General features: G+C 43.8%; 1 protein-coding gene across 2 annotated transcripts; it reads right to left on the bottom strand.

Annotated features, from left to right (window-relative positions):
• Nucleotides 1-598: 598 nt before the first annotated feature.
• On the bottom strand, nt 599-4,165 carry LOC110891110. 2 transcript variants are annotated; one of them, XM_035980107.1, is made up of 3 exons: nt 2,127-4,165; nt 1,009-2,054; nt 599-936 (listed from the first exon to the last, which is right to left on the bottom strand). In XM_035980107.1, exons 1-3 carry the CDS (start codon nt 3,706-3,708, stop codon nt 607-609), a joined length of 2,958 nt encoding a protein of 985 aa, XP_035836000.1. In that variant the 5' UTR covers nt 3,709-4,165; the 3' UTR covers nt 599-606. The 2 variants fall into 2 exon arrangements, with proteins under 2 accessions (XP_035836000.1, XP_021994460.1); XM_022138768.2 differs by having other exon boundaries at nt 1,009-4,165.
• Between the last annotated feature and the right edge of the window lie 17,316 nt (nt 4,166-21,481).

Below are 21,481 nucleotides of genomic sequence, written 5' to 3'. Positions count from 1 at the left end.
TAAGGCGAATCGCCGACACATTTACTTAATACAAGAAGCGTTTGGCTACCTCTATTTCATGCAAAATTTTTGTCACAACTGCATTTATTACTTCGGGCGTACGCGAAAACATCAATGGCTCGACCATAGGAAACGTTGTAGACCTCCAAGGCTCGTCATAACCAAGTGAACAGCCGGGTCAGAAACACAACCAAAGCCTACAAAACGCCAAAAAACATAACTTCGTGCCCACATAAACACGAAAACATCGATAGCAAGGCAACTAAACATTGTAACGCTCCCAAGGCTGCAATCCCAGCCGAGCTCACACAATAACCTGCAACTCGATCACTTCGTATATCACATACAAGCGCGCATACTTAAACGACAGAATAAAAACGTTGTCATAACACAACATCACCTGTCAGCGCCATCATTCATTCGCGACACCTAATCAAAGTAATTAAAACATGCACATATTATGACGATTTCAAAATTTGCATAAACACAATCAGAGCAACAAACAATCGTCAAAGTACACAAAAGTACAAAGTAAGCAAATTGTCTTGAAACATCATTACAAGCCCATACAAGGCTGTACGCGGCGCACGGGCCGGAAATCCCAAACTAAGTGCGGCTGGAACCAGCACCACCCGCACCGCTAGCATCATCTTCTCCCAATGCCTTCTTCAACAAAGCTACCCCATCCGCTTTGAGGGCCAACTTACCAGCAGCCTTAACTACGGCAAAATCAAGCATTGCAAACTCTCGCCGTTTCTTCGCATACGCATTATCGCAATCAGCTTTATACAGCTCAAACTTATAATCCTTCTCATTGTTTGCAGCAGCACACCTGCCTTCAGCATATCCATTCTTGCGGCCACTATTATAACCTGCCCCACCCAACTCAAACATGTATTGGGCAAGCTCAGGAGAATTCAAGATACGATCAGCAAGCTACATGAAAAACAAGGTTGAATAAGATAGCAGAAAAAACTACACAAAAGTAGAACAGGCAAAGAACATTACCAATGGAACACCACGAGATAGCAGCCACCTACTATCAGCTGAAGCTTCCTCAGCAAGGAGCTCAGCGGCACGGCACTCCGCCGCCTTCTCATCAAGAAGACGCTGAGCAGCCTCACATTCCGAAGTCTTCGCCTGCACAAGAAGCTCCAGCTTATCTATCCGCGCAATGTACTCCTTTTCCTTCTTCTCCGCCGCAAGACGCGTTTGATGAGCCTCTTCCGCGAGAGCAGTCTTCTCACCAGACAGCCGCACAATAGCATCACGCTGCGACTGCATCTCCGCGTTCGTACGAGCACAGGCCGACTCCCAATCCTTTTGTTTTTGCTCGTTTAACTGTTTCTGCTCTTCAAATTTCCGCTCAGCCTCAGTAACCCGCCATTGAAGACCCTTCTGCTCTGTATTAAATTTTTCCTTCTCTTCAGCAAATGCCTTCTTGGCCTCCTCAAACGCCATAGTTTCTTCTCCCATAGAACGCCACTCACGAAGAATCTCCTGAGAGGTGGCAAAGAAGTTAACCCCAGCCGTAACATGATCATCTATAAGGGCAAATCGGCTGCGGTTTTTCTGAAACATCCTCTCGGCAGGAGGAAGGGATAATGAGAAGAACTCCTGACAGTTCTGCAAGTCATTCATGCGGGAGCCCTGAGTAAGGCCCCAACGGGGGACGTGCGGCAAATCATCGCAAGCCGGGTTACCCCAGGAATCACCAGGATTTTGTTCAAAGTGCGGACTCCGCACAAAGCCAGAAGTGGCTCCACCTTCAACGGGAGGACGTTTTGTGTAAATGGTTTGTTGTGGAGTAGTCTCACTAGACTCCATCTCCACCTCAATACCTTTACCCTTATCAACTCCACCAGCATCACCACCAACATCACCACCAGCAGCGTCACCTCCCTCAAATATACCTTCAAACCCTTCACCGCCCTTCACAGTTACATCAGCATCATCTCGAGGAGGGGTCAAGCCAACAGTCCTCGAAGGAGGAGAGGTAGGTGGCGTAATCTGCGAAATATCCACTGGCCGTGGCTTCTTGCTAGTCTTAGATTCTGCCACAAAATTACAATTAGCTAAAAAGACAAAATAAAAGATGACAAAAACATACACAGAAACTAAGTTACCAGGCCGGGGAGCAGAAGCCTCAAATATCTTCTCCAACAAATTCCCTCGACCCCCACTAAATACACCCAAATCAACCTCAGATTCAGAAGGGGCTGGGGGGGCATCCTTTTGAAGCTTGGCCCTCTTGGCCGCAAGAAGGGCAGCAGCTTGTTCATCAAGATGACGCTTATGATCATCAAGAGCCTTCTTCTTCATATGCTCAGTTAAAGTGGCTTTATCATCAAGATCTGACCCTTGACGCACCTCCCCAGGGCCTAAGCCAGACAACGTATCAGACACTACTACATAATCTAGATAAGAAAGAATGGAGGGTCGCTTACGAGAAGATCCGGCAGCTCCACCCTCAACTCCCTCTCCTTTCCTTCCAGACCTATCAATCCGAGCTTTCTTCCTCGTCTCCAACTGAGCAGACGGATCAATAGACGCTTCCACGTCATCATCATCATCTCCAACAACCTCGTGTACAGGTTCAGCATTGCCACCAGGCACGGTACCTGCACGCGCGGAACGAGACGTTAGATCCCCACCACTCCGACCAGAACTCCCACTGGAAACAACGATGACATCCTCTTGATCAGAGTTAACAAAGTCACCCAAAACATCCTCACCAAGAACCTCAGCAGCATATCGGTTCAAACTTTGCTCGGTAGGGTGCAAGAAGCGATCTTGTATTTGATCCAGCCACGTCGGGTTACCATCAGCCTGGATGGCTTCAACCATGGCACCAGCAGCCTTGGGGTCCAAAGCATTCAACAAGCTATAACCAACTGCAGAAAAACAACAAAGATCAAAGCACAAAACAAGCCTAAAGGGAAGTAAACAACCGACAAAATAAGAAGGAATCATACATTTGCCCTTATGGCTGTATACAGGCTGACCCAAAGGATGCTTAGGCACCCATAACATGCTCATCCCAGCACCGACCAAGGCCATTTCATCCAGTTGAGAAATAGCAGTTGCCTTGGCCGTTATCCTCCCATACCATTCTTGGGCAGCAAAATTCTCCAACGGTTCCACCCTTGGAATCCCTTGATCGACCTGCCTGTACGTCATCTCCGACGGAATCACTCCACGACGAATGTAGAAAAACTTCTGTTTCCAGTCATGAATACCCTTTATTGGGGCAGAACACACTGGGACAACCCCCGTCCTGGCTTGAAAAGAATAAAAACCACTAGAATATGTCACACTATAAAAAGTGTTGAACATCTGAAACGTTGGTTCAACCCGATAAGACCGGCAAACAAACTCGAAGTGAGTAATCCGGGGAAGCCCAATGGCATTTATCTGAGAGATATGAAGACCATAACCCCTCAAAACACCGGCAACAAACTTAGTAATGGGCAACCTAAAATTGCCCTCTCGGAAAAAAGCAGCATATAAAGTGATAAAACCGGGGGGGGCATCCAGTGCAGTAGATCCAGACGGAGGATATCGAGCCCCCCACTCAGGTCGAAAGTTATGCCCCCTAACGAGGTTATGAAATTCCTCCTCTTTCCAGTTAATGACGGCCTGATCCGGGCCAGGAGGACCCCTACTCCGTTGTTTCCTTTTCTTCTGAGAAGGATTTTTCTCCGCCATTAAGAAAAATCAAGAGTAAGATACTTCGGATTTGAAAAAATATGAAGGACAAGAAGAACAAAGGAGAAAGGAAGGGAGAGAATCACTTAGAAATTTCGAAGATATGGGAGAAGTGAATAACCGCTCTACTATTTATACTCATCGCATTAAATGCGAGAGATAGTGGAACGTCAGGAGGCAGGAAAAGTAACCAATAGATGGCCGACACGTCAGAGGAAAGAGAAGACGTCGGCTCATTTTTCGGGAAGCATGGGCAACAGGGTCTGCTGATGTGACAGAAAGTCACTGCAAAAGCAACTGTTCACCTCCGAAAAGACAGGGATGTCAGACGGTCACACCAAACGCTCCCCCATAACCACCAAACTTCAAACAGAAGAAAGCACGAAAGGGCCAAAACCCATGCGGCATGCGTCCATTTGGCTCACTTTTTTCAAAGGGCCAAAACCCATGCGGCATGCGTCCATTTGGCTCACTTTTTTCAAAGAGCCAAAACCCATGCGGCATGCGTCCATTTGGCTCACTTTTTTCAAAGGGCCAAAACCCATGCGGCATGCGTCCATTTGGCTCACTTTTTTCAAAGAGCCAAAACCCATGCGGCATGCGTCCATTTGGCTCACTTTTTTCAAAGAGCCAAAACCCATGCGGCATGCGTCCATTTGGCTCACTTTTTTCAAAGAGCCAAAACCCATGCGGCATGCGTCCATTTGGCTCACTTTTTTCAAAGAGCCAAAACCCATGCGGCATGCGTCCATTTGGCTCACTTTTTTCAAAAGGCCAAGACTCACGCGGCATGCGTCCACTCGGCTCAATTTATATTCACCAATTCCAACGCGATGCATAAAAAACCACAACTCTCATAAGTCCAGAATCCCTCCTAGACGATCAACTCAACTAGAAGGCACACTGGACTGGGGGGACTTGAAGAGGTATGGTCCCAATTCCCTGCCTACATGGCAGGGACCACACCACTTTTTGTGCACACAAGGCATCCACATCATCTGGATCTTCTAGAAGCTTCCAGAAGACAACCGGATAAGGCCCGGCGGGCATCAAAGATGCCTCGCCCAACATCAAGGACAATACGTGGCACCATACACAAGAAGCCACATGGGCCTGCGACAATCCAGGGAGCAGGGCTGACATGACCAGTACGAGGTGCCCAACACCGTCGAATGCGGGGACGCCACGTGTACCACTACGCCGTCCCTGACAGAGCAGACCAAGAGGATATTCCCCTTGGTCGGACAGCTGGCGCACATCCACAGCTGGCACAGCTACTTCCTCCTTCTTCACCCTCCGGCTATAAATAGAACCCTTCATCATTCAGGTTAAGGATCTTGGCTCTCTTTACTCACTCTATACACACACTGTTTTATTCATCTCGGAACAGTACTTATTCTCACGCCGGAGCCTGGTTAAGAGGGAAAACCTCTCTTTCCCCTCTTAACGAGACTAACGGTGTTTACTGTTTTGCAGATCTCGAGCCTTGGATACGAGCAAGAGAGGAGGTTGAACCCTATAAGTGAAACGACCCCCTTGGTTATCCTTTGTGTTAACCATTGTTTCAACAATTGGTGAGGTAATTAGTTCCCCACATAACATCCACCGCACTTTACTTTCCCTGTATTAGATTCGTCACTGTTCGATCCCACGACATCATTCCCTTTGGTACCCCTTTAGTCGAATTGAACCCAACAAGGATGCCATCATCTTCAAACCACAAAGGCCTCTGAGGAATGGTCAGATTCAGAAATAGCTAGGGTTTCCTTAAAAAGTATGAATTTGGTGGATATGTGTTTCTTCGTCACTTAAAATTGATTTCACATTTGAGAGGGAATTTGGGGAAAGTAGGGACGGGTTTGGATGAAAACTGAAAAGGGAGGGAATTCAAATTTTTGGGTTTTTTTTAGGATTACGAAATTCAAAATTTTAACACATGTGTGTATGATATTAAAATTTTGGGTTTTTTTTTTAGGACTACGGAATTATGTGTTTATGAGAGTAAAATTATTATATAATTATACTAAAATTACTCAACAAGTGTTGAATAAGCTCAATAAAAAAATTACCTTTAACAATTATAACTTTTGTAAAAATATAAAATGTATTATTTTTTATTTTTGAATATATTTTGATACTGTATTTATCTAATAAACATAATAATACGTATTATTTTATAACTAACAAGAACTATATATACAACTAGTGGTCTAAAGAAACACCAAGTCTAAACTAAGAGGTTTATCCTCGTGGGAATGGTTTCATCAAGAATGGTTAACCTTTTATCTTTCCTCGATGAGAATCTGAGTGTGATCTACAAACAATAACACTGTGAGACTCGTTAGAAGGAGGAGAGGTGGAGGGTCTCCTTGTAACCACCATCCGATGTGAAGAATAAGTATCGCTTAAGAAAAATAAATGAATGTGTGTAAAGAGTAAGAGAATGAGAGAGCCGATGTTTAAAAATGTTGTTAAAGGCTCATATTTATAGCTAAAAAGTGTGAAGAAAGATATGGGCAGATGGGCTATGGGCCAGACATCACTAACAGAGGAAAAAGAAGAAAAAGAAAAAAAAAGTATATTTATACAAAATTATACTATATGGTATTCTAAATGTTACAAAACATTATAAAGTTATATAAAATGTAAGTGTTAATTAAAATTACAAGTTAAATTATGAGGAGCCACATGTTAATAGGATTGTCTAATCAATTACTAACAAAAAAAATCGACGGGCAAATACCGATCCTCATTAACCATGGTTGACAACGGTTGACATAGTGGGACATAACAACGAACCACAATGGGCCACTTAGGATCTATGTATGACTCTCAATGACTCAATTAACATGAGTAAACGAACCAAACTACTTGAGACCAGCTCGAAATTTTTTTTTGACATGAGCCAAGCTTAAATGAACTCGAGTCCGAGCCTAAAATAAGCTTGTTTAGTAAATGACGATGAGTCCTCCCATACATTATGTATTCGATGGTAATAAATCAATCTTTGATACTTTATAATGATCACTTTTCTTATACACTGTTTCGCTGTTTTGCGATTTCACAATTTCACTGTTCATGGGAATCATGAAATCATGGCGTCATTTTTTTGAATAGTCCGAATCATGGAATCACAGTGTCGTTGTGTGTGGGAGGGTTTGATCGGGTGGGAATTAGGGTTTTTTGAGCGTACGTACGTGAGAGATTAGCGATAGAATATGAGAGATCAAGTTAAATTAATTGAGATTAGTTTTATTGATTAGATTAATTGAGGAATTTAATTTTGAAAATATAACATGACATTGCTAAAAGATGACACAAAAAAGAGTGTCATCATGTTTTATTTTATGACGCTAAAAATGACACACAAAAACGAGTGTCATAAATTTATTAAATTTTGTAAAACTATGACATTTTTTCCTTGACACGCACTTTTGAATGTCATAAAAAGATTGTGTGTCATTGTTCGCGTGTTAAGATAGATCTTGTTTTTTTAATGACGCTAAAAAGATGACACACGAAAAAGAATGTCACAAATTTATTGAATTTTGTAAACCATGACATTTTTTTCTTGACACACGCTTTCGAATGTCGTAAAGTGAGTGTGTGTCATTGTTTACGTGTCAAGATTGGTGTATTTTCTAGTAGTGACCTTAGCTTAACGTTTAACCTGAAATCGGTGAACCTCGTAGGTAGAATCCGAACCTTGAACCATGTGTTTGTTTTAGAATAATTTGTAAGTCGGTTCAAGCTCCGTTTCCACTGGTTGAGTGTAAAAGAGTTGAAAGATTGATGAAAATCCATCTTTCAATCCTTTTCCACCATGAAATGTTAAGATCTTTGGTAGATTTTAGGTTATTTATGTGGAAATCGGTTAGATCTAAGCCAATCATGGTGGAATGATGCCAAAACTTGATGTTCTTGAAGAACACCATGATGACATCACCCAAGAACACTTAGATCTTGGTGATTTCACGGTTGAAATCCAAGTTTTGAAAGATAGAAAGGTGTAGAATCATTAGATGAACAAAATCGTACAAGAATTAGAGTGAAAACTTACCGGATCGGAGAGAAATCTGAGAAATAGTGAAGAACAAAGGCTGGTCGGTCAGAGCTTTTCCAAAAGTGGAAAGAATGACAATGACAGCCCTATTTATAGGCTTCCAAAAGAGGAAAGGCCCAACCGATCGGCCAGGATTCCTGACCGAATGGGCTGTTCGATCGAACAGCGTGTTCGATCGGCTAGCCTGTTCGATCGGAAGTCCTGTTCGATCAGGTTTGTTCCTTTTTGAGATTTTCGCGACGATTTTTGGCATTTCGATTTCGATGAATGATGAATTGAGTATGATGGAATTCTAATTCAAATTACTTTTAGTCCCAACCACTATATCTAATATCTAAGCATCCTTATACTACAATTCGGGTTTGATTCCGATTGAGTTTGATTATCCTTCGAGTTTCGATTTGATTTGATTGATTCACCACTCATAACAACGTAAAATAAACATGCACAAGTAACACGTAAGGCGCACACACACGTATAAAAGTACCAAACTTCCCACACTTGAGTTCGATGATCGATTCGATTTGCTTGATTATTGATTGATTAACTTTATCGCATTGTTACTTCCTATTATTCAAGGTCGATCGTCGATTTGCGGTTAGATTATCGGTCGATTAATTTGCTTATACAACACTTACTCAACATAATACGAAAATATAAATAAAACTAAATAAAATAAAATTTAAATTAACTTTAATTCCAATAACAGTCAACATTTGACTTTGACTTTGACTTTTGGAAAACACGGGGTGTTACATGCCGAATCGGACTACACCCTTCCAAGGGGATACCTTTAGGAGTACGTAGTCACCAACTTCAAATTCAAGGGGCTTGCGTCTGTTATCGGCGTAACTTTTCTGTCTTTCCCGAGCCTTTACCAAGTTTTCTCTTATCTGGTGGATTTTGTCAGTCGTTTCTTGTAGAATCTCGGGACCGGTTAATTGGGAATGACCGATCTCGTGCCACACAATAGGTGAACGACATCTCCTACCATATAAGGCTTCGAAGGGTGCCATCTGAATGCTGGAATGGTAGCTATTGTTGTACGAGAATTCGACCAATGGCAGGTGTTTGCTCCAACTACCGCCAAAATCAATAACACACGCACGGAGCATGTCTTCCAGAGTACGGATCGTTCTTTCAGTCTGCCCGTCGGTTTGTGGATGGAATGCGGTACTCAAATTCAGCGTCGTACCAAGAGCCGCTTGAAATGTTTCCCTACAATCTCGAAGTAAACCGAGCATCACGGTCAGAGATGATGTCTCGAGGCGTACCCTGATTTCGAATGATCTCGTCAGTGTAGATTTGGGCTAGTTTGGCCACCTTATAGTCTTCTCGTATCGGCAGAAAGTGGGCTGATTTGGTTAGACCGTCGACTATAACTCAAATACTGTCGTGACCTGATGGCGTGGTCGGAAGCGTAGTTATGAAGTCCATAGCTATGCTTTCCCACTTCCATATAGGTATCGGCGGTTGTTCGAGTAAGCCGGAAGGTCTTTGATGTTCAGCCTTGACTCTTGCACAGGTTAAACAGCTACCAACATAGAGAGCGATATCCCTCTTCATCCCCGGCCACCAGTACTTGTAGCGAAGATCCTGGTACATCTTGTCAGCACCGGGATGAATGGAGTATCGGGATTTGTGGGCTTCATTCATGATAATCTTTCGCAAATCGGTCCTCCTCGGGACCCAGATTCGGTCTAGATAGTAGAATATCCCATTGGCTTTGCTTATAAGATGGGACCCATCGTGATAGATCCTCTCTTTCTTCAATGTACGCTCACTAAAGCAAGCATGCTGGGCTTCACGGATGAGAGTTTCGAGGTTATACTGTGCTTGGTTGTTCCGGACACCGAGCACATAATTCTTTCTGCTGAGCGCGTCAGCAACTACATTCGCCTTGCCTGGGTGATAACGAATCTCACAGTCGTAATCGTTGAGGAGTTCTACCCATCGGCGTTGACGCATATTGAGTTCCCTCTGGTCAAAGATATGTTGTAAACTCCTGTGATCGGTGAAGATCGTACACTTGGTACTATACAGGTAGTGTCGCCAAATCTTTAATGCAAAGACAACTGCGCCTAGCTCGAGGTCATGGGTTGTATAGTTCTTCTCGTGGATCTTGAGCTGTCGAGATGCGTAGGCTATAACCTTGTCTCGTTGCATGAGGACACAACCAAGACCAAGGTTTGAAGCATCACAGTAGACAACGAAGTCGTTGCTTCCGTCGGGCAGTGTAAGAATCGGTGCATTGCACAACATATGCTTAAGGGTTTGAAAGGCAGTCTCTTGCGCGGTTCCCCACACAAAAGGCTTGTCCTTATGAGTAAGAGCGGTAAGCGGCACAGCGATTTTAGAGAATCCTTCGATAAATCGTCGATAATAACCCGCTAGTCCGAGAAAAGAGCGAACTTCGGACGGGTTCTTAGGTGTAATCCACCCTTTGACTGCTTCAATCTTCGCGGGATCGACGTGTATACCCTGACTATTCACGATGTGACCCAGAAATTGAACCTCCTCCAACCAAAATTCACACTTGGAGAACTTGGCGTAGAGTTGATTCCCCTGAAGTAACTCGAGAACCAAACGTAGATGTTGCGCATGTTCGGCCTTTGACTTGGAATAGATCAAGACATCGTCGATGAACACGATGACAAAACGGTCTAGGAAGGGCTTACATACGCGATTCATCAGATCCATGAAAACCGCGGGTGCGTTTGTCAAACCAAACGGCATAACAACGAATTCGTAATGGCCGTAACGGGTTCGAAAAGCGGTTTTAGGTATGTCTTCCTCTTGAATCTGCAACTGATGATAGCCTGAGCGTAGATCGATCTTTGAGAAGCACTGGGCACCTAGCAGTTGGTCAAACAAATCGTCGATGCGGGGTAAGGGGTATCGGTTCTTGATGGTTAGCTTATTCAGCTCCCGATAGTCGATGCACATCTGGAATGACCCATCCTTCTTTTTGACGAAAAGGACTGGCGCGCCCCAAGGAGAGGTGCTCGGGCGAATAAAGCCTTTTTCGAGTAGTTCCTGGAGTTGGTTCGAAAGTTCGCGCATTTCAGATGGAGCGAGTCGGTAAGGGGCTTTGGCAACAGGGTTAGCTCCAGGAATAAGGTCGATTCGAAAGTCGATATCACGACTTGGAGGTAATCCAGGGAGATCATCAGGGAACACCTGAGGAAACTCTCGGACCACTGGAACGTCTTTGACTTCAACTTTCTTTTTCTTTCCCTCGTCTGCTACTACAATATTGGCCAAGAAGGCTCGATATTCCTTGCGGAGATACTTGCTGGCTTGAAGACACGACATGAGCTTGAGACCTTTCGTAGCAGTTTCACCATAGACACATAGAATATCACCACTGGCGAGCACGAATCGAATCATCTTATCGAAGCACACAACTTCAGCATGGTTTCCGCGAAGAAAGTCCATACCTACTATGACGTCGAAACTTCCGAGTTGCATCGGAATAAGGTTGATGGGGAAAATGTGATTGTTGAGTTCAAGAGTGCAATCACGGAGCACAGAATTAATAGCGATGGTTCTACCAGTAGCGAGTTCGACTTCGAATGGCGACGAAAGATAAGAGCGCTTACGACTAAGGAGCTTCTCGAATTCAAATGACACAAAGCAGTTATCGGCTCCAGTATCAAACAAACATGATGCATGTATACCATTCAGAAGGAACGTACCATTGACCACGTTGTTGTCAGCTTGAGCCTGACGTGCATTGATGTTGAAGGTTCTGGCGTGGGCTGCTTGCTGTTGTTGCTGAGGCTGCTGTTGTTGTTGCTGCTGGGGCTGTTGGGTCTCTTGCTTGACTACCCTGTTCGGGCACCGGTTTGCAAAGTGGTTAGGGTCACCACATGCAAAGCAGGTTCGAACATTGGCAGCTGGGGCTTGAGCTGCTGGTTGACCTTGTGGGGCAGGGAGTAGAGCCTGGTTGACAGCGGCTTGAGCTTGAGCTTGAGCTTGACGGGGACCATAGCGACAGCTCGCAGTGAAATGCCCGTAGAGGTTGCAGTGTGCGCAGAATCGGCAAGCCACACCCACTGGATGGTGATAAGAACACGTTGGGCAGAGTGGATGGGGGCCGGTATATGCACGCTTTGCTGGCGGTGCATTGATCACTGGGGCTGAACGCTGTGGTTGCTACTGCTGAGCTGGTACAGACTGGAGAGGAGCAACAGTGGTTGCGGCAACGCAACTCTTGCTCTTCTTCCTCCTTCTTGAAGACTTGGAGGTTTGAGCAGTGGTGTTGTCGGTTGATGCTGTGGTGACTTGATGCAGAGACTTGGCTTGCTGATCCCAGAAACCAGCCTTTACCCGCTTGTCATTAATCTCAGCGGCTAGCAGATAGGTTTCCTCGATCGTTGCTGGCTTGGAGGCGTGAACAAAATCCGCTACACAGTCTGGAAGAGCGCGGATGTATTTCTTGATGGTCATATCCGGAGTCTTGACCTGGTCGGGGCAGATGATGCTCAACTGCTTGAAGCGAGCGGTGAGACCAGCATTGTATCCTTCCTTCTGCTTGATAACCCAAAATTCATCCTCCAGCTTTTGGCGTTCGTGGGGAGGACAGAACTCGTCGATCATGATGGCTTTCATTTCCTCCCACGTCAGCTCGTATGCTGCGTCGTTCCCGCGCTTGTTTCGCTCTGCGGTCCACCAGTCCAAAGCACGAGACTGGAAGACGCCAGTAGCGTTGAGAGTACGGAGGTGTTCGGGGCATCCGCTTTGTCGGAGGGTGACTTCCACCGAGTCGAACCAATGAAACATGGCTGTAGGGCCATCCTCACCGGTGAACTCTTTTGGCCCACACGCTTTGAATTGCTTAAAGCTAAAAGCTAAAAGCAGTCTTGTTGGAATCTTTGGGGACATCAGCTCGAGATTCCTCGGACGATTTGCTTGCGTTCTCGTACACGTCACTTACAGCTTTCGCTATAGTTTTGGAGATGATCGCAGCAAGACGTCGGTCTCTCTTCTCCTGACGGGTAAGACGTTGGCGAGACATAGATGATGACGACATGGTCTGCAATAGACATCGCCACAGGGCTCAACACAACGAAATCGAATCTCACCTCACACGTCTAGATTTCTAAAGCTTAGAATCACGCCGTAACATATAACACATAACAAATAGGCACCAAACACAGAATGCACATCAGCACAGAAGCACGTAAGCAAGTAGAGCACAGAACACCTAAACATATACGCATTTAGCACAGAGGTAGTTAGTGTCACACAACTCTCCTAACATAACACAGTAGCACACTCCGCTTCCTGACTACCACTAAGTTTCGAATATAGCGATCGCGTACATCATAGCATAGTGTGGTATGGCCTACTTAGTCGTATAGCATAGCATAATAATATCGTCTAGATTGCGTCAACTGGAAACCGAGTTCGAGATAGGATAGCATTACAAGTCGTGCGGATTGATAACAAAATCGAACAACCAACAGAAATATAAACACGTAAACAGGCAAAAACACATAAAATCAGCGAGGTAACACATAAAATCAAGAGATAGATCGTCTGCGGCTACTAGACATTGACTAACCAAGGCCATTCAACTATTCACAGTGGACTTGTCGTCACTTTCGACTCTAGGAGTCGTGTTTCTGCCTCAGTTCTCGGGCATTATGCACGCATTTCCTAGGTCATACTCGTGCTTCAGGTCGTTGGAGTCCGTCAAATGTCTTGGCGAGATAAAATATTGCTCGGAACAATCGCCAAGGTTAGGGTTTCACCCCTATCTTAGCAATTTCTTCCTTGTTTTAAGAAAACTTCGGAGAAAATTTGCATCAAAATGCGGGTTTCAGCCCTGATTTGGTATAATTCTCCCCGTTTGCTGGTGAAAATAATGAGATACACATAAATAATCGGCATGGGTCAAACAACTTAGCCAGGAGTTTGCGGTTTTCACACCTATTCCTATCTAAATTGCTGACCTTGAGTGGAATCCGAGTGTAGCGATAGCAAAAATAACATGAATAAGCACATCAATTTGGTCTTTTGGTTCTTAGCTATAGTCTAGGTCTCTAAGACAGCGACCCGGACTAGGTCGTGTCTAACCTAATTCCCTATAGTTATGGCTCTGATACCAATCTGTCACACCCCAACCCATGGCGGAATCATCGGGGCGCGGCACTGAGCGAAACAGATTGTCCAGAAGTTTCCACAACAACTATCATACAAATTCAGTTTAAATGATACGTCCCATACCGTATCCCAAATAAATAACAAGTTATTACAGAAAGCATCTAGGCAATAAATCATGTTCCGACAACTCAGATTTAATTATTACAAACTAAATAAAATATTGTTCGATGTTTCTAAGACCCCTATTCTGTTGACTCCCCTGGCTATAGTGCCTGTGGACAAGAACTACAGATAACCATGACCCAGGAGCTTGTTCAGGGCCGACAACTATCTGTTGAGGATTCCTAGAAACTTATTTATGTCTCGCTTCCCTAGCAAGCTAACACCTTAAACACCTGTCACATGCGTTAAAATAAAGTCAATACATATAATGTAAAGGTGAGTACACAAGTTTGATACTAGCATATAGAGTTCAAATAGTTTACGCATAACCAGGCACGTACACAGAGGAAAACGATGCATGTAAATTATCAACATGGGACCACCGGTACCAACGACTGCGGGTTGACTGTCCGAGACAGTTCGCAATACATGATTACCACCGTAATCCATGCAAGTAATTGTCCTTAGCAACCCCCGTGTGAACGGGTGCTGAGTCCAAACTATAGTACTATGTTGCTAAAGCAGGTAGATAGCACTCCACGTGTAAACATAATAAACAGCAATCATTTAGTCAAGTAGCACATGCGATTAGGTTAGCGTTCAAATAGTTTGTGTTTGATTGTGATTTGATAGATAACGTATGTAACACCCAAAAGTGCTAAAAGCAAAAAGGGATCGAGTATACTCACTGTGATTTGGTATGGATTGAAGGGAGCGCTGACAGTAAGTTAGCCTGAATAGTTCGATAGTATAACGATGAGTAACGCGGAAATGCAAACAAGTGATAATGGATCGATTGGGCCGTTCGATCGGACAACTGGCTCGATCGGACGGGCTATTCGTTCGGCTTGAAAGTCCGTTTGAACATTCCCATTCGATCGGCCGGCAGGCTCGATCGGCTGGTCCTTTCGAGTGGATTGTTTCTTCCTTTAGGAAAGGATGTGTTTGTGTATGATGGTTTGAACTTTTGAAGTTTTTGCAGCATTACCTTTCAAGTTGGCCGATCGAACGGACTGTTCGATCGGTTAGCCCAACCGATCAGTTAGCATCTTCAGTGTTATCAAATTGGCAATGTGCCACTCGATCGGGTGGCATGCTCGATCGGGTGACATTCCAATGTTTCGAAAAGGCTAAGTGTTGAAGTGTAATATCTCATGATTCGATGAGTAATGTTACAATCGAGTGGCGTAATCGATCGAACATCACTTCGTCAATACTACACTTTGTGAAATTGTGGGTCCATGTGTTAGCCGATCGGCTGGCCCGGTCGATCGGCTGGGTAATCCGTTCGGTTGGGCTGTTCGGTTGAACAGCCTAACCGTTCGGCCAGCATTTCTGACCTGGTTAGCCTATCTTCTAACACTTGGTTGTTCTGGTTAACTTGATGTGATTTTGAGGTAGTTTGATAACGAGTTGCACCATAAAAGCCTAAGTCCTTACTTGGTTCACTGGTTCGGGCAGGAATCACCCAAGTCCGGTCAGTGAACGGTTTGGGACCTTAGCTTAACGTTTAACCTGGAATCGGTGAACCTCGTAGGTAGAATCCGAATCTTGAACCATGTGTTTGTTTAGGATGATTTGTAAGTTGGTTCAAGCTCCGTTTTCACCGGTTGAGTGTAAAAGAGTTGAAAGATAGTTGAAAATTCGTCTTTCAATCCTTTTCCACCGTGAAATGTTAAGATCTTTGGTAGATTTTAGGTTGTTTATGTGGAAATCGGTTAGATCTAAGCTAATCGTGATGGAATGATGCCAAGACTTGATGTTCTTGAAGAACACCATGATGACATCACCCAAGAACACCTAGATCTTGGTGATTTCACGGTTGGAATCCAAGTTTTGAAAGATAGAAAGGTGTAGAATCGTCAAATGAACAAGAACGTACAAGATTTAGAGTGAAAACTTACCGGATCGGAGAGAAATCTGAGAAATAGTGAAGAACAATGGGCTGGTCGGTCAGAGCTTTCCAAAAGTGGTAAAGATGACAATGACAGCCCTATTTATAGGCTTCCAAAAGAGGAAAGGCCCAACCGTTCGAACAGGATTCTTGGTCGAATGGGCTGCTCGATCGAACAGCCAGTTCGATCGGCTAGCCTGTTCGATCGGAGGTCCTGTTCGATCAGGATGTTCCTTTTTGAGAATTTCACGACGATTTTTGATATTTCGATTCCGATGAACGATGATTTGAGTATGATAGAGTTCTAAGCCAAATTACTTTTAATCCTAACCACTATATCTAACATATAAGCATCCTTACTTCACAATTCGGGTTCGATTTCGATTGAGTTCGATTATCCTTCGAGTTTCGATTTGATTTGATTGATTCACCACACATAACGACGTAAAATAAACATGCACAAGTAACACGTAAGGCACACACACACGTATAAAAGTACCAAAATTTCCGTATTCGAGCTCGATGATTGATTCGATTAGCTTGATTATTGATTGATTAACTTTATCGCATTGTTACTTCCTATTATTCACAGTCGATCGTCGGTTCGCAGTTAGGTTATCGATCGATTAATTTGGTTATACAACACTTACTCAACATAATACAAAAATAAAAATTAAATTAACCTTAATTCCAATAACAGTCAACATTTGACTTTGACTTTGACATTTGGAAAATACGGGGTGTTATATGAAGGATAGGCTATGCAGCGCACCTATTCTCTCATTGCCAGAGGGCACAGACGATTTTGTGGTCTATTGTGACGCATCGATACAGGGGCTTGGTTGTGTATTGATGCAGCGTGATAAAGTTATTGCTTATGCTTCGCGTCAACTCAAGGTTCATGAACGAAACTACACGACGCACGATTTAGAGCTGGGAGCTGTTGTTTTCGCGCTCAAGATATGGCGACACTACCTGTACGGTACCAAGTGCAATATCTACACCGATCACAGGAGTCTCGAGCATATCTTCAAGCAGAAGGAATTGAACATGCGTCAACGACGATGGGTCGAGCTGCTGAATGATTACGAATGTGCCATCAAGTACCATCCAGGCAAAGCCAATGTTGTGGTTGATGCCCTCAGTCGGAAAGATACTACACCTAGGCGTGTACGAGCCTTGCAGCTTACTATACAGTCTAGTCTTCCTGCTCAGATACGAGATGTTCAGGTGGAAGCATTGAAACCAGAAAATGTCAAGGCTGAAGCCTTACGCGGTTCAAGGCAGCGATTAGAACAAAAGGAAGACGGCGCCTACTATGTAACGGGGCGTATTTGGGTCCCACTATATGGCGGTTTACGAGAACTTGTGATGGATGAAGCGCACAAGTCACGCTACTCGGTACATCCAGGTTCAGATAGGATGTACCACGATCTTAAAACAACGTATTGGTGGCCAAGCATGAAAGCCCTCATCGCAACGTACGTCAGCAAATGTTTGACCTATGCAAGGGTCAAAGTTGAATATCAGAAACCATCAGGCCTACTTCAGCAACCTAAGATACCGCAGTGGAAATGGGAGGAAATTTCCATGGATTTTGTTACTGGCCTGCCTAGATCCCAGCGTGGGAATGATACCATTTGGGTGATCGTGGATCGACTCACAAAGTCTGCTCACTTCCTAGCTATTAAGGAAACGGATAAGTTTTCCACTCTCGCAGACATATATCTTAAGGAAGTTGTTTCAAGGCACGGAGTGCCAACCTCCATTATTTCGGATCGGGATGCACAATTCACTTCAGAACTGTGGCAAGCAATGCATAAATCTTTTGGCTCTCGGTTAGATATGAGCACAGCTTATCACCCTCATACGGATGGGCAGTCTGAGCGCACGATTCAAACCTTAGAAGACATGCTTCGGGCATGTGTTATCGATTTTGGCAACAGCTGGGAAAAGCACCTCCCTTTAGTGGAGTTTTCGTACAATAACAGTTACCACACCAGCATTCAAGCCGCTCCATTCGAGGCATTGTACGGACGTAAATGCCGGTCACCTCTCTGTTGGGCAGAGGTGGGGGATAGTCAGATCACAGGTCCAGAAATGGTAGTTGATGCTACTGAACGAATTGCACAGATACGACAACGCATGGCGGCAGCTCGTGATCGCCAGAAAAGCTACGCTGATAAACGCAGAAAACCGCTCGAGTTCCAAGTTGGGGATCGAGTGCTACTCAAAGTCTCACCCTGGAAGAGTGTGGTTCGTTTTGGTAAACGAGGCAAGCTCAATCCGCGGTATGTTGGACCGTACGAAATCACTGAAAGAATAGGCAAAGTAGCCTACAGACTAAATTTACTAGCTGAACTCGGTGCAGTTCACAATGTTTTCCATGTGTCGAATCTGAAGAAATGCCTGTCAGATGAGACCCTCATAGTTCCTTTTAAGGAACTCACTATCGACGAGCGGTTGCAGTTCCTCGAGGAACCAGTTGAAATCACGGACCGGGATGTCAAGGTCCTCAAGAACACTAGAATACCTCTTGTACGAGTTCGTTGGAACTCCCGTCGTGGCCCAGAATACACCTGGGAACGAGAAGATCAAATGGAACTCAAGTATCCTCAGTTATTCGAAAACCGTGCAACCACTACTGAGGCTGAAGCTACTACTGCAGAATTTCGGGACGAAATTCCAAATCAACGGGGGGATGATGTGACACCCCAGGAAAACCAGTAAACGACACAACTTACCTAGCTTCCTCAGTGACCGCATGCTAAATTTCGGGACGAAATTTCTTTCAAGTTGGGATAATGTGACAACTCGAGTTTCCAAGATTTCATTCTTCGCATTTATTACGCGTTCACTGTCTGTTTAGTACTTACCTGCACAATTTGTTTGCATTGTAACTGTATACGTTGTGGCTCGATAAAGTGTATTATGAATATTGCAAGGTTATGTGTTATTTTATGAAAGATTTGACAACTACATGAATTTGGTGGTGAAACTGTAAATTATGTTGTGATGGGTGTGCTTTATGTAAAAGGTGATACTTAGGGGTGTGCAGAGTAGTTAGTGAAATTTTAATCACCCTTAACCCTAACCTCCTCCCTAATCATTCACTAATCATCTCACAAACCATCATACGTATCTTCAAGACTTCTCTACAACCCTCTCTTGCAATCATCTTCTTTCTCATTGGCACAAGTTCTCTTGCATCAATCTTGATCTTTTATTCCATCTAGAATCAATCCAAGGTAATCGTTTTATGACTGTTTGTTGTTAATCGTTGATTGATTGATTCATGCTAAAACCCTAGTTCTTCATATGATAGTTCTGTGCTTATTGATTTATTCTGATTATTGAGAAATGAATATGATTGTTGTGTAATCATTTGCTGAATGTTAAGATGCCTGTTATGATAGAATGGTTGATTGTTGATTTGATTTCTGCACTGTGAAAGTATGAAATTAGGGTTTTCTTGATCGTGAGAACGTAACTGTTATATTGAGCTTGGTTAATACGCATGTTGTTAGTCCGTAGATTATGTCAGGGTTTTTGTGAAGTCACAAAGATCTGAGTTTTGGAAATACTTGTGGTCCGAACTTTATTAATGAAACATGTCTGAGTTTTATAAGCATGATCTGGTCCGACTTTGTAAAGGGTGAAGGAGTCCGAATTTTTAACCAGGGACAAGGAGGCAGACTTTTAAGGGGGATGGGGTCCAACCTTTTTGAAAGGCACAAGGGGTCCGAGTTTTAAAGGGGCAAGCCCCTTGTCCGAGTTTTGTGGGGGGATAACCCATGTCCGAGTTTTAAAGGGGGGAACCCCCTTGGTCCGAGTTTTCATGTATAGGGGATGTTAGTCCGACTTTTTGGCAAGGGATAACATTTGTCCGAATTTGATTACATGTTGGCCCGAGTTTCGTTGTCTGTTAAGTGATTTACCCTGCTAACTGTTAAGTGTTAACTATGTGTTCTGTTATGTATGTCAGATATGTTAAGTATGTAATTGAGTTATGTTAACCATGTATGTAAGCTCAGTATGTGCGATAACCCTAATAGTTCTGATTTACTCTGTCGTATGATGTATAGTTTGATGAACGTGAAATAACTGTTATGTGCTACATGGCAATGATCGCTTAAACACTTCGTGACATATATTGTATGCGAATTCATGCGAGCTTAACTGATTGGGTATACATGCATAACTATAGGACTTGACTGATTTCTTGTGAGCACATAGTATAACATACCGAGCAAACCAAGGTGAGTTCACACTTTTACTAAGGCATGGGATTCCCAGGGCTTGGGAATGGGATTGAAGGAATGAGATGGAATAGATTTGTACTTACACTGTTACTAGATTACCTACCATCGTCCTCGGTTGTGCAGGACACATACGTAAAACCTACGTATACTTGTACTCATCACTGTCCTCAGGTTGCGAAGGACACTCACGTAAAACCTACGTGAACTTATACTCACTACTACCTCGGTTGTGTCAGGCACTTACGTAAAAACCTACGTAAACCCCCACGTACCCCTGTCCTCGGTTTGTGAAGGACACTTACGTAAATCCTACGTAAACCTTGTACGTACTACTATTCTCAGGTTAAGAAGAACACTTATGGTTCAAATAGTCTAGTGTATATGCAACATGGGAAGCCCCCACCAATAGAACATACTAGCGGCCCAGTAGAGCCACACGTTACAAACGAACTTACTATTATGCATTTACTTTCTGTGAACTCGCTCAACTAGTTGTTGACTCTCTGTTACATGCCTTGCAGGTCGTTAGGTATGCATGGAGCTTGCATGGGGAGGCGCGGTCGTTGTGGACAAGGATCGTGATGTTTTGATTAAACACTATGACGTTACATACTTTATTTACATTGGGCTTTTACTCAATTGCTTCCGCTAAACTTTGTTATTATACATGTGTTTTGAAACACCTTTCATATGCATTGGTTTGGTTTAAATACAATTACTTTTACTTTTTACATTGTTCTATATGATTGGTGGCTTGATCCTGGCCAGTCACGCTCCCAAGCGGTGATACTCCGCGTGTGGATTTTGGGGGTATGACAAAGCTTTCCAACACCGTCTTAATAAGTGTCACCCTGCCCCCGATTGAAAGGGTATTGGCTTTCCAACGACTAAGACGACTTCCCACCATATCTATAACTTGGTGCCAATGTAGTTCCCTATTCATATTAGCGCCTACACGAATACCCAAATAATAGAAAGGAAACATCCCGCTTTTGCATCCCAAAACATCCGCTAAATCCTCCACTTCCTTACCACTCACCCCAACCCCAAACAAGTTGGATTTGTGAATATTTATTTTAAGTCCCGAGCAAAGATAAAACACCTTAAAACCCGAGCCGTACTCTCTAGATTGTTTCTATTCCACTCCCCCATGATCAACGCGTCATCAACGTAGAAAAGATGAGATAAAGCCACGTTACCATTCCCAATCTTGATCCCGTGTAACTTTCCCACGCTCACCGTTTTATCAAGAACACAAGATAAAACCTCCATAACAAAAAG

The sequence above is a fragment of the Helianthus annuus genome, chromosome 11 (assembly GCF_002127325.2).
Source record: "Helianthus annuus cultivar XRQ/B chromosome 11, HanXRQr2.0-SUNRISE, whole genome shotgun sequence".
In the NCBI taxonomy this organism is placed as follows: domain Eukaryota; kingdom Viridiplantae; phylum Streptophyta; class Magnoliopsida; order Asterales; family Asteraceae; genus Helianthus; species Helianthus annuus.
Note: the sequence above shows the minus strand (reverse complement) of the source record. Positions and strands in the feature narration are given on the sequence as shown.

Coding starts and splice junctions, on each gene's coding strand:
- LOC110891110 (XM_022138768.2), bottom strand. CDS start 3,708: ATGGCGGAGAAAAATCCTTCTCAGAAGAAAAGGAAACAACGGAGTAGG. Junction 937..1,008: donor TATCTCGTGGTGTTCCATTG/GTAATGTTCTTT, acceptor TTTTTCATGTAG/CTTGCTGATCGTATCTTGAA.